Source organism: Anser anser (genome assembly GCF_964211835.1).
Source record: "Anser anser genome assembly, chromosome: 3".
NCBI lineage: Eukaryota > Metazoa > Chordata > Aves > Anseriformes > Anatidae > Anser > Anser anser.
The window spans coordinates 33,027,497-33,046,033 of NC_139722.1; the positions used below are offsets into that span (position 1 = coordinate 33,027,497).

The 18,537-nt window shown below is 40.5% G+C and overlaps 1 protein-coding gene across 1 annotated transcript in view; it reads left to right on the forward strand.

The window, feature by feature from the left end:
• Window positions 1–7,005, forward strand: part of CD109 (CD109 molecule) — an 85,155-nt gene extending 78,150 nt beyond the window's left edge. Inside the window, exon 33 of the mRNA XM_083831473.1 lies at window positions 1,710–7,005. Coding sequence (XP_083687599.1) covers window positions 1,710–1,900 — 191 coding nt within the window. The 3' untranslated portion in view covers window positions 1,901–7,005. The remainder of the gene's footprint in view (window positions 1–1,709) is intronic.
• Window positions 7,006–18,537: the final 11,532 nt, after the last annotated feature.

Sequence of the window (18,537 nt, forward strand, 5' to 3'; positions counted from 1 at the left end):
CTCTTTTATAAGAGTACTGTTAGATAGGCTAATGAATATGCGTACAGAATGTGTGTATAAATGCATATGTATAAATACTGTTATTCTATTTAAATATATTTAGAATCCATAACTTCTCAATGAATAAATAAATATTCATTTAAAGATAAGAATGAATATCCTTAAGGACTAAAATTTATATAACAATCAGTGCTGCAGTAGAAGGTTTTAACTACAAGGAAAAGATTGCTTCAGATATTATTTTACAAGATTTCACTCCTATTACCATGTAGCATAGGCATATTTTTGGTCAACATGTATACACATATGCCACGAGTCCGATTTCTTCTGAGAGAATTCCATCCCATCTAATACAAGAGTGTGCTTTTATTTTATTCTGTTAATTTCCATCAGTTCTGTAGTTGGTGAACCATGCTGCAGGTGTGTATTTTATGTGATGGTTACAGTCAGAGTCATGTCTGATTTCATTGCCTCATATTCAGAGCTAGGAGGTATCTAAAAAGTCCATATGCTCTGGCATTTATCAAAAAAGGCATGTCTCTGTGGTAGACATTACAACCAGCATAGGTATGAGAACTGGCTTGGATGCCAGTGTAGTGGTGCCAGCAAGGAGCTCTGCCAGGGTTAATATGCACAGCTATTCAGCACATTCAAATGACTGTGCTACTTCTTTTACCTGATTTTGTTCAGAGCTTGTTGGGTGTCACTGTTTAGTAAGATATCCCTTTAAGGATATCTTTTATTTTTTACTATCTGATGCTTGAAACTGATTATTGTCTCATTAAAAAAAATAAAAATGCAGTGTCTCTAGTTGGAATGAAAACCTTCAAACCACAAGCAAATGAAACTTTGGAAAAGCTTGTTCTGTAAGCAATTAACATGCACTGATGTTTTTGAAATGAGCATGGCTTTCCAGGCTTCTAGTCTGTTTGGCTCTGTGGCAACCCTTCAGGAAACTAGGGAGCAAAATGCAGGAGCAAGAGCTAGGTGAGGAAGGCAGTCCCAGAGTCAGGAAGCTGAAGCTCTCAGACATAATAGTGAGAAAAAGACTCAGTTATGAGAGACCAATATCTTATGTGTCAGAGCCAGTAACCTGCCAGGTAAAACATCAGAATTCCTTTATTATGGGGATTCTTGAGCCGGTAGGGGCAAAATTTCCTCTAAAACATTTGATCAGGTTTTCTGAATAGATTGGGACTCACTGTTGAGATTGAGTCTATGACTGCATGCCTTTCACTTGAGTGTTTCTCAGTATACTTGTCTGAGTGTATTGAAGATATTTGCTTTGTGAAAGGAACAGAGATTAATTTCTTGGCTTAAACACCCACTTTGAGAAATATTTTGTAGTTTATGACAAGGTCAGCATTAGAGTTTAGTGCATCCTTTAAAAAGGCTTTCTTTGTGAAGCTAATCTGATAAAAATCTTTCCAAGATAAATGGATGTAAGTTACTGTGTGTGTGTATATATATATATTTAAATCAAGATCTACACCCTGAATGTGGGCAATGTTTGAAGACATAGTTCTCTTTCTGCAGAGGGGACTCTATTAGAAACCATGTAGCATTTCAGAAGTTTGGTTCATTATGAGTATTTATTTCAGGAAGGATGAGCAGTCTGTCTCAAACTCCTTTTAATCTACGTTGTGAGTTTCCATTTGTTGGACAGTTCAGAAGTTCATTAACTTATGTTAACTATCCTTTCTAAACAGGGAGAAGAGCAGTGAGAAGCTACAATTCAGAAGTAATGCAACGTATAACCCCTTGTGACTTGTGTGAAAGTGACTGCAGCCTTTGCCACCAATCTGGTTCTCCAGCCTTGCTTCAGCACTCTTCCTTGGCTTCCTTGTTCTGTGTGCTGTTTGTCCTTCATGTAAACTTGCTGTGCAGTTGGGTGCTCTAAGAAGAAACAGATTGTTTCACATGTAACATTTCCATAAATTAGCCAAAGAAAATTTTATGTTCAGATACCAGCCCATCTTCAGTGATTAGTGACCTAACCCCTGCTGTGTTCAGGGAGAGCAGGGCTGGCCCATATGGTAAGTTTCTGGCTGTGCCAGAAAATTTCTTTAAGCGTCTGCTGGAAAAACTTTCCAAGTGTTAGTTTCATACTGAAGTTATTTTCTGAAGAAGCACAGAGTTACCAAGAAAGCAGTCTGAGAAAATGCAAACCTTGCTCCACGTTCCTGCTCCCTTTCACCTTAGCTTTCATTTTTGCATATTTTTTAGGGATGTATGTTAGTTTACAGTGCTTTTCTGAAAAACTGTCTCCTCTTCCTTTACAATGTTGGTAAGCTGGGAGTGCTGGGAGCTTGCATTGTTCTGTTCTGCAGACATGACACTTAACACTAATACTGAGTTTCTCTATGCTCTCATGGGGAATAATATGAAAAATAAAAGGAGCTTGCTTCAGAGCAGATTCAAAAGCCAAAAAATGCTGCATTTACAAACTGCTGAACACTCCAGAAAATTGTCAGTCTTTTTTTAATCATTGCAAAGAAGCCAGGTGGATTTTTTGCCAATTCATAAGTTAATCATGTTTAGAAATAATGCCTCCGGATGTTTTCATGGATTTTGCTCTGAAAGGCTTTTACTGTAAATGCATTGAAGATGGAATATAAGTTTGAGGCAGTTTTTTTTTTTCCAGGGTTATTTAGAAACAAACCTAATTCTCTTTCCATGTGAGAATACTGATGTCCCCTAGTATATTTATTGCGAGTGGGATGACAGTTGCCTTGATCCTTGTCTGGTTTTAAGATTTTTTCTAGAAATGTCACTCTGGGAGATCTTGCATTTTGCCTTGTCATCTTGTTAACAACTTAAGTGCCATAGCTCTTGAAGAGCTGTTCAGTGTTCTTTGTGCCATATCAACTCATTGCCATCTGTAGGTGCAAGTCCTGGTTTTGCTGGCAGCGAGGCTTTTAGTAGTTGTGGGCTCCACACACCTTCTTTGTTCAGCAAAACACATAATACACTTGTTTAAGCATATCCTTGTATGTTTAAGTGCCTTGTTAGAGTGGGAGGGAGGAAGAGGGATGATGAGGTCTTCCTGGAGCAGCAGACACTTACACCCCAACTGGCTGTTTGCATGTGGGGAAAATTAAATGTCTCTATGAATGTGGAAATATGTAAGCTTGGGAGCTCTTCCCTCCTGCACCAGCATTTTCCTGAGTGAACCTCTTCACTGTCGAGCAGCCCATATATCCTTCTTGAACACTGCTTGTGATATTTAATGCTTACTTCTTTTTGATAAGGAAGCTGATAACATTCTGACTTATTAAAATGAAATTAATTGTTGTTATGCTGACTAACAGAAAATTTGAGGCTATTGATTCCCTTCCTTTCGTACCTTTTTGAGACGGAATGTGTACATGTACACATTGAATTACGTGTCAGTCACTTTCCTTGAGCAATTTCTAATTTTTATTCATTTTTTGCTACTGCTTAAAATGTATATTTTTGTATTTTATGCTTATGTGTATTTTTGTTCAGAAAAGGAAATTAGTTCATGGTAGCATGGAAAGAGGGCAGAATTTCTTGAACTGGGTGCTTTTTTAATATGAGATATTGGTTTTTAACTACAAAACTAGTTTAGGTGGAGTTATTTGTTTTACTTTACCTGTATTTAGAATTTACAATATTTTTCAGAAACTTGGGATTCTGTTCAGTCTCTCTGGCAGAGCTGAGGCCTGATTCTTTGTAGCCAATTTGTGCTTTTCACTTGTCTTTGGTGCACATTGGATCTAGCCCTTCGAGTGGCTGTTTAGTGCCTTAACATGGGTTCCCATGCTGCTGTGACCCACGCGAAGTGATATTGTATGTATTGAAATCCAAAGCACTACTTAGTCAGTAGGTTGCAGAATGTGACCCTCTGTAAGTCATGCCCTTGGTTATAGGGGTCCAAAGCTAATAGAAACCAAGATGCAAAAATGAAATATATCCTTGTGTCTCAAATCCTTTACTCATAGATGGGAGCACAGATTGAATAGTGCAAAGTGTAATTTATCAAAAAACATTCACACTCTAAACTGGGATTGTTTTGCTGTAGGTTTTATTTCTTGATGAACTATAAAAGCAGATCTTTTGCCTTTGGGGACAGCAGCCTTGACATGTCATTTGCCTCCATTTGCTGTCATTTCAAGAACATGAAGCTCATGTACTTTCAGCTCTGCTATATGTAGAGTTTCAAAGAGGGACATTCATGTCTGATTAATGTTGATTAATGTTGTGATAGAGGTTTATTTTCTACTGGAGATGTACCAGAGATAACCCACTCCTTTGCAGTAGATAGTAGGAATAAAATCATAGTTTTATTTTGCAGGCAGTCCCAGTTTCCCAAATACCCTGTGGAGAAATGGACTCAAACTGCTCAGCCTAATTTCAGACAGAGCAGCTTTTATAAGTATTCCCTTACATTTGTTTTTGAGACAAACAACACATGTTTTTAAATGGCTCTTGGCTGCCTTGCATACCCTACTAAGAAGCATCAGTCATAATGCACCATGTCACGGAAATTGTCAGTCAGTGAACAAACATCCTTTTTTATTTTGTTTTCTCTGCTGTAGTATATCATTACAGACATCCAAATGCCTCTGTTCTTAAGTTATTTTAAAGGTACCATGTACAGCATATGACTTTAAACAAATGTTTACATCAGGTGGCCTTAACTTCCCAACACTGTTGCCTTGAAAGATGCCTTCAGTCACTTTGTAGCAATGACTATTGCCTTGAATGAGTTGCAGAGGATTTTGTATTGTGTATTGTGAATTGGCAGGGAACGGAACAGAGTAAAAGTAATACCGTGTTGCACAGTGACTCTTTTGTTTTCCTTATTGTTGTGTAGGAACCTGTTCACAAATGTTCAGCATATGTATTTATTCCATTACTCTGTAAAGCGAGTTCTTGATGTTAGAGGGACCATGCTCCCACTGAAGTTACTGGGAAATCTTTTAGCAAAAAATCTTTCGGAAATCTTTGAACAAGGTCTTTAAGAAGCTTTATAGTGGTGCTAAAAGCAGTCAGGAAAAGGTATTTTGTGATGGAGTCTTCCTGTTGCATTGCATGAACGTTCTTGTGTGGTTGCTCTTTGAAGTCCGAGTATTCTCTGGTACTTCCAGTGTCCTTTTCAGCTCCATGCTATCAACAGATAGTCTGTGGAGGTTCATTAACATCTTATTAAATCACTGAGAAATAATCATTTATTTGGGACTGGCCTTAAAACAAAACCTTAATGCATTTTAAAGGCTTTTAAAGGTTTTTAAATGTTCCTACTCCACGTTCTACCTTCACTGTCATCCATGATCTTAGCTAAACTTTCTCTACAGATTTCTTTATGTGTGTCATCTAGAAACCTGTGCTGAACGCTGCTGTACGTAACAGGAAGAGCTCATGCTGTGATGAGTGCTGCTTAAAACAGGTTTACAGCACCTTAGAGTTTGCAGTTTTCATGCTGGGCCAGCTCGACGTCTGTTCAGGTTCCTGGCATGGCTCCTTCATTTACTTCAAAACCGAGAGCTTGCTAGCTTGTGCACATCAGTGGCATATGATAAAAGAGAAAATTGGCCAGACTGGTGCAGAAAAAATTGAAGAGCCAAAGTCGAACATTACTTGCCTCTCTTTTGTCTTGAAAGTCACTTTTGAAAATCAGACTTGGGATTCTAAAATTGTTTTTAGTAAGTTTTCAGAATAATATCCTAGCAATATTTCTCCAAATGTGTTCAAGTTGGTGTGAATCTTGACAGTACTTGGTTCAAGCAGATTTATGTAGAAAGCATATGTATATACATGTCCATTATACCGGCTCTGATGTACTACAGTGTGCAATGTATGTGCAATTAAAAGCATACAAGATTTTCAAGAAGTGCCCAATAATGTATGATGTTCTGTGTTTTAGGGAAAGATTATATTTGGAAAGCAACTGGTGCCTAATGGAATCATTTTGATATCTCAAACACTAACCAAAGAGAAAAAAATCACCCACTTTATTCAATTTTATTTGTAATGGTCAATATTTTTCTGTTTTTCTGTTACAGCCTTCTTCTCCCATAAATTTTAATGCAGTGAACCATCTTTATCTGTTTAGTGCTGTAAATACCTAGGAGACTTTAAATTTTATCACTAGTAATTTATAGATAAAACTATAACAGCAATTTTGTGATCAGGCCTTTTGAGTTTTTATTAGATTCCCCTTTCCCCATGTCAAAATAAATTTGACTTCACTATTGTTTCTTATTTGATTTATTATATTTTTGTGTGCCACTTGAAAATATCATTGCACTAATGCTATTTTGTGCAATAAAGTCTGACATTGTGCTGTATTAGATCAACCCAGTGTTTATTTTTCCTAATGGGTAGCTCTTTCTTTTCAGATGCGTATGAACGTCACTTGTATATGGGCTACATTTCAGTCACCAGAACTCCATGGCTAAGATTTCTCATTAGTTTCATACAATTCATTTTATTTCTGTATTTTGTAGCGGTTACCCCAAAGCTTCATCAGCTTTGCTTGGATCTTAAGGTGTTATATTTAATTTTCTTCCTTTTTTTGGGTGATTTTTAGTATTGTTAGGTCGGATGGGATACTAATATAAGGAAGACAATATAAAAATGCTGGCTCATATAAGCAGATGTAATGGACCATACATTAGTTGGGTATTGCATCTCTTGTTTTTTTCATGTCAGGCCTTAAGCAATTTGAACTAAACTTCTTCTCTGCCTTGAGGTGGTCAGAAACACACTTAGATCTAGATTAGGATCATCATACATATTTTCACTTTTGATCAAGTCATAAATGGTAGGAAGAGTGCTTTCATGAGCTGTTGTGATCAAGTGGCTGTGAACTAACATGCTGGCTGTGCAAATTGCTTCTGTCTTTTTAAATAATAGAACAAGTATTATGGAACTAGACTGATTCACAGGATCTTGAAAAATTGTCATTGGTTTATTTTTTTCAAATAAAGTTTGCAATAGCTATTTTAAAATTTTATTAAAGATGAATTTTAGTAATAATGTCTAGTGTTTCCTTGTTTAATGATTCAGTCACCTGTAGGAGAGGGCAGTTTCTGTACTCTGTGTACGACTGCCCATCCTTAGCACTTCTTACATGCTGCCTCACCTGTATTTTAATACTTGCATTAATGCTTGTAATGTGAAGTGCTGCAGTGGTGATTTCCATGGTCAGGCTGCTAAACATGACCTTGGAGATCATTGTTTGGGACTTTTCATGCTGAGGCACTGTGTTATCATAACATGTTTTATTCAGCATGGAGTCATTGTGACACCTCAGTTATTTCTCAGTGGTCTTCATAATCTGGAGAGGTCGCAGTTGTCTGGAAGCTGGCAAATGTCAGAGTTTTCAAGAATAGGGAAAAAAAAAGGAAAAAAAAAAAGACACTGGCAATTAAGGGCTTGTCAGTCTCACTTCAGTGCCTGGTAAAATTGTGGAGAAGGCCAGCTGCATCCTGGGCTGCATCAACAGAGGGGTGGCCAGCAAGTCCAGGGAGGTGATTGTCCCCCTCTGCTCTGCCCTCGTGAGGCCCCACCTGGAGTGCTGCGTCCAGGTTTGGGGCCCCCAGCACAAGAAGGATGTGGGGCTGTTACAGCAGGTCCGGAGGAGGACCGTGAAGATGATGAGTGCTGGAACACCTCTCCTGTGAAGAAAGGCTGAGAGAGATGAAGATGTTCAGCCTGAGGAAGAGAAGCCCTTGAGCCCTTTTCATCATATTTTCTTCCACCTTTCCCTTTGAGGAGGGGGAAGGAGAGAGCGGTTGTGACGGAGCTTGGCTGTCCACCTGAGTAAAACCACCACAGTTACCCACCTAGTTAACAGAGGAAAGCCAGTTGATGTAATCTTTTTGATTTGAGAAAAGCTTTCAATACTGTTTCTCACAGTATCCTGGACAAAATGTCCAGCGTACAGCTAGACAAACATAATATGATGGGTGAACAAGTCGCTGATGGGTTAAGCTGAAATGCTTATAGGAAATAGGTTTACATCAGGCTGGCAGCCAGTCTATAGTGGGGTTCTGCAAGGACTCCATTTTAGGTCCAGTTCTCTTTAATGTTTTCATAAGTTATTTGGATGCAGAACTTGAAGGTATACTAAGTTTGTGGACATTAAATTGTTAACTCCACCAAGGGTAGAGAGTTCTTGCAGAGAGATCTTGACAAGTTAGAAGGCTGGGCAATCACCAGCCACGTGAAATTTAACAAGAGCAAGTGTTGGATTCTGCACCTGGGATGTAGCAACCCTGAATATATGTATTGGCTGGGAGACAAGAGGCTAGAGAACAGCCCCGTGGAAATGGATCTGGGGGTTTTGGTTGATGGCAAATTGAATTTAAGTCAGCAATGTACCCTGGCAGCAAAAAGGGTCAACAGTACCCTGTAGTGTATCAAGCAGAGCATTACGAGCTGGTCGGGGGAAGGGATTATCCTGATCTGCTGGTGTGGCCTCACCTTGAGTACTGTGTGCAGTTTTGGGTGCCACAATATAAGGACATAAAAACTACTAGAGAGTGTCCACAAGAGGGCTACAAACATAGTGAAGGGTATAAAGGGCAAGACATAGGAGAAGCGGCTGAGGTCCCTTGGTTTGTTCAGCCCAGAGAAGAGCAGGCTGAGGGGAGGCCTCATGGCGGCCTGCAGCTCCCTCACGAGGGGAGCGGAGGGGCAGGCGCTGAGCTCTGCTCTCTGGGGACAGCGACAGGACCCGAGGGAACGGCATGGGGCTGGGACAGGGGAGGGTCAGGCTGGGTGTTAGGGAAACGTGCTCGAGCGAGTCCAGAGAAGGGCGACCAAGCTGGTGAGGGGTCTGGAGAACAAGTCTTACGAGGAGCGGCTGAGGGAGCTGGGCTTGTTCAGCCTGGAGAAGAGGAGGCTCAGGGGAGACCTCATCGCTCTCTACAGTTACCTGAAAGGAGGCTGTAGAGAGGTGGGGGTTGGTCTATTCTCCCACGTGCCTGGTGACAGGACGAGGGGGAATGGGCTAAAGTTGCGACAGGGGAGTTTTAGGTTGGATGTTAGGAAGTACTTCTTTACCGAAAGGGTTATTAAGCATTGGAACGGGCTGCCCAGGGAGGTGGTGGAGTCACCATCCCTGGAGGTCTTTAAAAGACGTTTAGATGTAGAGCTTAGGGATATGGTTTAGTGGAGTACTTAGTGTTAGGTCGGAGGTTGGACTCGATGATCTTGAGGTCTCTTCCAACCTAGAGAAATCTGTGAATCTGTGAATCTGTGAAAGGTTCTGCTCCCAGAGGGTGGTCGGGCACTGGGACAGGCTCCCCAGGGCAGTGGTCATGGCACCGAGCCTGCTGGAGTTCAAGAAGCGTTTGGACAATGCTCTCAGACATATGGTCTGATTTTTGGGTGGTCCTGTGCAGAGCCAGGAGTTGGACTCAATGATCCTTGTGGGCCCCTTCCAACTCAGGATATTCTATGATTCTGTGATTCTAAGTTAGTGGGAGCTTGTCATTAACTTCAGCAGAAGTAGTACACATAACATGATGTGATGAACTCAATTCTGGCAGGCCTCTTGTGCTCATGGAGAACCTCGGGGACTGTGTTGTTTCCTGTAACAGGAGCAATCCTTTCAGGTATAGAGTTTATTGCTGCTCAGGGACTGAAGTGGCAGTTAAAAGATCTCCATGAAGTCTTTATGCCAAAATGCTTCATAAAAATACTAATTGAATTAATGTTCAGATTATTTTTCACATGAATTGCTATTTTAGCTGTCATTCTTGATGCTTTAGAAGTTTAGTGTCCATAACTCTTTTTTTTCCTAATTCTCCTCATAGTTTTCTCACTGTTCCTTCAGCCTGCCCTTGGAAGAGCTTCATGGTCCATTTCAGCTTCTAGTTCAGGTTCTGCTCAGCCTTGCTCATCTCTTTTACCCTGACCTCTAACTGTTTTGCACATGAGCTCAACAACCCTTCCTCTGCTGAAGTCTCGCAATCAGAAATCGGAATCTACTCTTTCCTTCAGAGCTGTTTTTGCCTGTCAAGACTAAAATCTTTTTCAGTGTCATTTATGGATGAATAGCTGGAGTCCAGCTGGAGACCAGTCACTAGTGATGTATCTCAGGGCTCAATACTGTGGCAAGTACTTTTTAACTTCTTAACTAATAACCTAGATGATGAGACCGAGTACACCTTCACCAAGGCTGCAGATGACAGAAAAGTTGGAGTAGTGTTTGCTAGACCACATGGGTGTGCTACAGTTCAGAGGACCTGAAAAGGCTGAAGAAACATGTGCAGAGGAACCCTATGAAGTTCAACAAAGTACCAAGCCCCGCCATAGGGGAGGAATAACCCCAGCACCAGTAAGCAACTTGCTTGAAAGTCACTTGGCAGAAAAGGTCCTTGTTCTTGTTCTGTCCCAGCTTGTCTTGGTGGGCAAGTTTAATATAAGCCGATAACTCACCCTTGAAGCAAAGAAGACCAATGATGTCCTAGGCTGTGTGAGGAAGAGTGTTGCCAGCAGCTCAAGGTAGGTGATCCTTGCCCTCTTCTCACCACTGGTGAGATGCACCTGGAATGCTGGCTCCAGTCAGTCCATGAACATACTGGAGTGAATCCAGCCAAGGCTCACAAAGATGACAAAAGGATATGGGTGTCTAACACAAGGGAGGCTGAGAAAACTGGAACTAAAAAAGAGAGGCTTGGGGATAATCTGGTCAATGTGTATACCCGATGGGAGGGAGTAAAGAGGCTGGAGCCAGACTCTTCTCAGGGTTGCCCAGAGGCAGGACAGAAGGCAATGTGCAAAAAGTGAGAGAGTGGTCTCAACTGGAACAAGTTGCCTTGAGAGATTGTGGGTCTCCGTCCTTGGAAATACTCAAAACAGGACTGGACATTGCCCTGAGGATCCCGCTGCATGTGACCCTAATTGAGCAGAGGGATTGGGATAGACAATCTCCTGAAGTCCCTTCCAACCTCAACCATTCTTTGAAAAGACCACTTAATTTGATAAAGCACTCCACTATATTTTTTCTGTGTGACTGAGGATCTTATCACAATCCTGGATGTCACATAGGTCTCTAACCTGTGCATTGCATTTGTGTTGGGATTCTGTAGGTTCCTACACACAGTTATTTTAGTGTTCTGCAATCTTGCTCTCAAATGTCTGTCTTTTCTGTCTGTCTTCATAGCTGTGTCTTTCCTTCTCTCATTAGTAACATTTTTAACTGGCTTTAACAAATAGAGCATATACTTTGTATATTCTTCTACAATGCTGTCGCATGTAACAGTTCACTTTGAGCATCAGCCCTCTTTCTGCATCCCATTCATCTCCCTTTGTTGCATCACACACATGCTGCCCAGCATCTCTTACTCCCACCCAAGAATAAGTGCATGACTTATCTCCACCTTGTTGATCAAACCCTATTAGTATGATGACTCATACCTGTGATTGCCTCTTGCTGCTTTCTAACTTTTCAAGCAAGTGCCATGCATGTAAAGCATGCATGTAAAGCATGTGCTTTCATATGTCCTTATTAAGCTGTATCCCTGCTTTCCTGCTGTGGTGGGTTGACATCTGCCAGAAACTAAGCCACTCGGTCACTCCCTACATCAAGAGGGATGGGGAAGAGAATGGGCATGGTAATTTATTTTGATAGAATTTGAAATACCTCGGTTGTAAAGATCAAGAATCCACTGAATTAATATTACTGTATTAACTTTGGAGAAAAATTAAATTCTATCGTTTGTTTGCTCACCTAGAGCACTCCATACAGTCCCCAGACCTTGCAGAAAATACACGTATTTCCAGATGGCAGCAGATGATAAAAGATATGGAGTGTTCAGTCTTGTTCCTTGCTTTTTCCTCCCATATGTGTAACTGCTTTAAGAGCTGCAGGTTTGTGGGTTTATGTGTTTTGCCCAATGTGAGAGATAATAAAGCAATAAAAATACTCTACTTAATCTTATTGCCATGTGTTTTAGTTGTGTGTTCTTATCCTTAACTCATAACTTATGCTGATGTTTCTTCCCACAGTGGAAGATGCTTTCATGGTTTTTCTGTTTTCTAAAAATATTTTCCCTTAGACTCAAGAGAACATTTGTCTTTACAATATTTTTCTAGAATTTCAGTGCCAAATGTCTGCCATTTGTGCTTGTTCCCTTTCTGCCTCCTTTCCCCTCCATTACAGGACTGAGGGGTGGTAATCTTTAATGGCAAGGAGAACTGCAGCAGACAGTGACTGTTGAATGTAGGTAATGTACGTTTTCTAATGCTATAAAATGATGGATGCTGTTTGCATGTTTGCTTGGTCTGCAAATGTTCCTTTTCTTGTTTTCCCTTTGATTCCTTTCATTTTGAGTTTACTCCTTGTCACTAGCGTACTGCTGCCATTCCAGTAAACACAAGATGGTTGCGAGGGGGGACAGGACTGTGAGCTTAGGAGGCTAAATGAGGAGACAAATCCTCCTGTACCATCTAAGTAAATGATGGAAGGAGACGGTCTTCTTAAAGCGGTTAGTCAGCGCACCTGCATCATCACCTGTTTGGATCATGCTCCCAAAAGCTTTATTTATTTATTTATTTACTTATTTATTTAATACTTCTGCTACAGAGGGACCCTAAGGAGATCAGCATCCTAGCGAAAGTGTCTTAGTCATCAGGCTCAAGTTAGTGAGAGAGTTGAGATGTACCTGTAAGGGGAAGAAAGGGTCAGTTAAGGAGAAGTTAATACCTCATGCATCAGAGTGCAAGCTAGCTTGAACTATAAGAGATGAGGAATAAATTTGGTACAGGGTAGACTATTATGCATCTAGATTTTCATACCTTTCTTTGGAAGCATCCTCTGCAGGTTTCTCTAACTGGGCTGGATGTGTTTCTGCTGTTATCCACTATAAAGAAAACCCTACACCCTTCTGATGCAAAGACATCCAGGTGGAACTGGCACTTGTTTATCATGCTCTTCTGGGCTTTGAAAGCCTTAAAAAAAGTGACAGTGGATGAAGTATTATGAAGGCCTGGGAGGGCTTTTGAAATCCCGGAGGGAAAGTTATATTAAGTCCTAAGTTTCACAGAGTCCTACTTGAAAAGCTGGAAAGCAGCCTTATTATATTCACATGCATCAATAGCCTGGGAGAGACTACCAGCACTCCAGAAGGCAGCATTCAAGTTGACTTTGACAAAATGCAGAAATCCTACCTAAAATCAAAGATAAGAATAAAGATCTGTCCTCAGGAAAGATGGAATTCAGCTGCACAGATCCAGACTGGGGAATGACTAATGAGGTAGATATTCAACAGAAGAAAAGCCAGGATGCAAAGGGATCATCCACTGAAAATAGGCCAAGCTATTGTGTTTGACAGTATTTGTCAAGCTATTGCACAAGAAGCAAACATGCTGAGTGGTGTCAACAGGAGTGTTGTCTGTAAAGCCATGCTTTCTGCAGCCAGAGAGTCTGCCCTTGCCTCGGCACAGTACTCTGCTAACAAGGGGATGCTCATGAGAAAGGCAGACGGACTGGTCAGGAACCTTGTAGATGAAAGGGTTAAAGAAAGCAGTGGTTTAACCTCCAGAAGAGATAGTGGAGGTTAATATGAAAAGTTTTCAAATATGGAGAAGGCTGCTGGAAAGAAGTCGTGTTTCATTCCCACTGTAATAGTAAAAGTAGTAAGGAGATTTAAATGGCAGCAGGGAGCTTTTAGCATGAATGTTGATAAAAAAGATTCAAAGCATGTTGAAGACTTAAGTTTTTGAAAATAGCTTGTAGGCTCAAAAATAATATAGCAGGAACTGAAAATATGAAATCTAACAGTTATAGCTAAACAACTGAGAGAATTCAAAGCCTGGTAAAGCAGTTAGGTACAAATGACCTAGAAACGCAAATAACAAACCAGGAGAATAACAAAGGCATATGTGAGACGATGTGGGGGTTCACAGAGGAGCTGTTGTAAATCCTGCCTGGGGCATGGGCATGGTTTCCCCATGTCCCCGACACAATTATTTATGTGGGTTAAGAAACATATCGCTGACTCTACTTCCATAAGGCCCTAGCAAGCACTTGAGTAAACAGTTGCAGAGCAGAACAGGCTTATTTAGATACAAAACTTGCTTTTTGTTTATATTCCTACTGGCAATTTACATTTTAGTTTTTGCCTTGTATTTTATGTACTGTTTGTTGCATTTGGAATCCTTTTTTATTTTCTTCATTTGCCTCCAATTTAAGTCTTTGATGAAATCCATACAGCCGATTCCTTTCAAGCTAACTACAAGCATTGCTTTGTAGTTTTATGTTATATATTTTATATAGTTTTATGCACATAATCTCCCAGCTGATATATGAAAGGGTTAATACACATAGAAGTGTATCTTCTGGGCCGACACTTTTATTATGGCCATTGAGAACACGATAAAACTGATTCACTATTCATCAGAGCATGTAAGAAAAGGGGAACCCACTGAGTTTATTACAATGCATTTCATTATTAGAAGAAATTCATATACTGTTACATTTCCAGATGGTTTAAAATTTGCAGGGTGGCAGATACCTGGAAGCTGATTTTGTAGCCTGACTGGAGGTATATCCTGGCATGGTCTCCATTCCGAGCCACTTGTATGGAAATTTTAATTTTGGTTCAATCAATAATTGTTTTATTTCAAAATACTTTTGTATTAAATATAAATTTTAAAAAAAAGATTGTATAAATGTAACATGAGATGACATCTTATATAAATTTTGGGCATGAATCAAAGCATTAGAATTAACATTTTTGGTTTCAGTATTGATATTACCCCTAAATAGAGCAAGTTGGGAAGAAGAGGCATGTAGACTATGTGTGAATTCCTAGAAAGGTGGCTTTGGTGAAGGCTGTAAGAGAAAATGTAGAAGCAACCAGAGTATGTCAGATTAAACATTGGGAAACCTGAGTTTAAGTGTAAATATTTTTGCGAACATATCAAGCAGTCCTGGAAGTGTCAGGCAGATGTATGCGTAAGTGGAACAGCAGTGTTAACTTCTTGCTTTTTTTTCCAACCCATGGGCACCTTTAAAATATCTGTTACTGCCTGCAGAGGAATGAAACTTGGTGATGCTGGCATTCAGACCTCAGTATCCTGCTCCCTTTGCAGTGGTAGCACATATCTCTCTGACACTAGCAGGCTGTTCATGTCTTGAAACCAGACTTTAGGCACTGCTACTTAGGCAAGAGAGTATTTTCATATGGCTGGAGTGAGGAAAGAGAAATCATATTCTTAATAAAGAAGAATGAAATGATACAAAAAGAAGAGCCCCTTAATCTGATTCACAACAGCCCCCTACCCTTCTCTGGCCACGCTTCTGGCTCACATTGGTGGACTGTGCTGAATGACATTTTAAGTAAGCAGATAGACATTTCTTTATTCTTTATTTTTCGTTTTTTTTTAACACATGATAAATGTGTTTTAAATTGCTGGATCAAGGGGCAGGGATAGTAATATATGCACATGTGGAAATAATGTACTGAGAAAGCTCTGTGGTTTCATATGGAGGAAAAAGATAGCAGCCAATTCTAGCTCAGTGGACAAGTCATTATCCAGCAATCTCTCTGTACATAGTATTCTAAATTCAGTGCAAGAACATGCATCAGTAAGGTGCCATATGATTTTTCCTTTATAATCTGCAGTTTGATTTCAGGAATGACCTAAGCGTCATCACCACAGTGATAATTTAAAGATGAATGAGTTTGCTGAATGTTAAAATTAATGTCTTGTTCCTGTGCATGATCATTATCCTAGGCCAAATGTTCACAGAAAGCTTAGGGCTGTTGTTTATCCCTACTTGGTTTTAATTGCATTTTACCTCCACTTAGAATAATAAAAATATGACAATTTTTTATCTCTAATATTAAATAATATTAAGACACTTGTAAGGAATAAGCTTGCCACTGTTCCATATTCTGCTTTCTTCATTTAAAATGGGATGCTACTGTGTTCACAGTTCCTTCCCCTGCCCCATCCACCATGTTTCCAATACACAGACCAACCACAGTCTAGAAGATTTTTATTATAAAATAGAGGAGAAGCAAACCAAAAAAATGGTGTGAATTCTTCATGAGGAAGCACAGTGCATGGTCTCAAAATAGTACTTCTCACTGAAGAAGTATGAGACCATTAACAGTGCAATATAAAGAAAACAAAGCCTAAAGTTACCTATCCATCTATTCCCTGCTACTTTCATTCTTTTTTTTTTTTTCACTTATAATGACTTTATTCCTTTACCCTTGCAATAACTAGGACCGTGATAATGCTGTGCCATCCCTGCTTCATCTTTTGTCTGTCACCCAAATGGTTTCAGCTTTCTTTTTCCATTTGGCAGCATCAGTGAGGTCTAAATTTCCTAGCAAGGCTGACTGACATGATTCAGCCTTAAAAAAATTCATACATTTTTTTCTCTGGATTCATTTTAAGTATATATTTGTTTATCTTCTCCGGATTCATTTTTAGTATATATTTGTTGAAGATTGACGTCAAGAACTATGTGGATGTAAATGATCAGCTTGATTTTTCCTTATCTTCCTGAACTGCTCACCTTGCCTGACGCAAATCACTTCTCTCCACCTGCTTCCTACTTTTCTACACAGGGCATTGCAGTCTGCTAATGTCTACATCCCTCGTGGTGTCAATGCAAATAAAGTTTAAACTGCTTGATACTTTATTCGGGCATTGACATGGGGCAAGTTCATCTTATTAAGAGCAATATAGCAAACTACTGGTGGCTGAGGTCTCACAGTGCCCAGCTGCAGTTAGTCCCAGTTCTCAGGTGGGTACCATTTCTTACATCCTAGAAAGATTAAGGCTGTGAGGGAAGTGAAGGTTTTACAATGGCTGTGTTGAATCCCTTTCCTCAGTGTAAAGATGGGATAGAACTGGTTGCAATAACAATCTAGATGGAGGAAAGGAAGAGCAGGGTTGCAAATTGCTCATACATCGCATGAGCAAGATGATCATGTATAGGAGAAAGGAATAACAACATGGGAGAACTGGAAGCATGAGGAAGTTAAATGATTTTCATGAGGTAAAATATATGTGCTCTCTTAAACACAAAATAAAACAAAGACCTCTAGATTAGCAGCCTTCGCCTGACAGCTGGTGGGACAGGGCTGGCTTGCAGAAGGTTTGTGGCGGCCCTTTTCCCCAGAGGCAATGGAAAACAAGTTGTGTGAACTGCAAGCAAAGCCAAATGCCACCTTGTGCTCCCCAGGTGGTGCAGCGTGACAAGAAGAGGGGCTAGGTCAATGTGTAGGTCAGTATTGACTCTGTGCTACTGGCAGCAAAGCCGCCTCTTCAAGCTGACATGGCATGACCTGCTTTTCAGGTTGGAAAACATATTCCCTGTATTCAAGATGCATTTAATTGGCCTGAACGTGAATCTCTTGCTCTGCATCACGTGCAGTCTACGTGCAATGTGGATCACTCCGTGAAGGATGTCAAGGAACAGGACATACGAGCATAAACAAGCCCAGCAAGAGTCAACAACGTCAAGCTGCAGTGGAAAAAGGCAAACAACAGACTCTGATGTATAAACAAGAGTACATCTTGGGAGAAGCATGACGCCCTTCCACTTCTTAGCTACTGGGAACACCATGGCCTTGTTTTGTTTAGGTCTGCACGAGGAAATCAGTGGTCTGGCTGGTGAGCTCCCAGGGGCAGACAACAAGGACTGTCTGGAACATGGGGAGGTTAAATGAATTAGAGTTGCTTGGAGCCCTTGGAGGCAGGGCTGTGGGACATGATGTTTCTCTATCAGCTATGTCTAACTATGTCAAGAACTCTTGAAGAGTTGAGGGGAATGATTTGTGTGCTGTTGCCATGAGAAGTAAGATTAGAAGCAGACGAGTCAACAGCAGCAAGTTTCAGTGTAAATGTCAGGGAGAACCTCCCTAACAGGACAGACTGGGGGACAGGCTGCTGTGGGAGGCAACAATGCTGAAAAAACTGCTTTGAAACCATGGGAGTTACAGTGAGGTTATGTGGTGTAAATGAGAATCCAGCCCCTGATTCCCTCCATAAGTCAATGCTGGTCCTAAAAAGCGTAGCAGGACCACTGTGGCAACAGTATTCTGCTTTACAAAAGCACTCACAGAATTTGCAGAATGATACGGTTGTTTTTGGAAAATGCCTCATTGGAAAGTACAGGATCAGACATCCTGTGAGAAAGGGCATCAGATACAATGATCTGAACTTCTGAGTCCTTCAGTGGGTGCCTACACCTGGTAGATATGAGCAGGCGCCCTAACTACAGATTGAAACTGCATAAGTGTATATGAGGTACCATTTTCCCAGGTTGCTCCTATGGTGAGGCCAGATCATATAATAGGTCTTATACGTTCCAAAGCTCATTATCATTATCATTAAAAGGTTTAAATGATGTCTTTGTGACTGTGCTGCTTACAGCTGTGCTGTTGGACTACCTCATGCAGATTCAGCTTTACAGAGTACGAGCAAGCTACCCAGGGAGTGTTTTCATTAGTAGCTACAACTCTGTGCCAAGCTTTGTCTTTCATATCATATTTCTGCTGAGCTTTCCTGCTTCTCCACCGTTTTCTTCCCCAA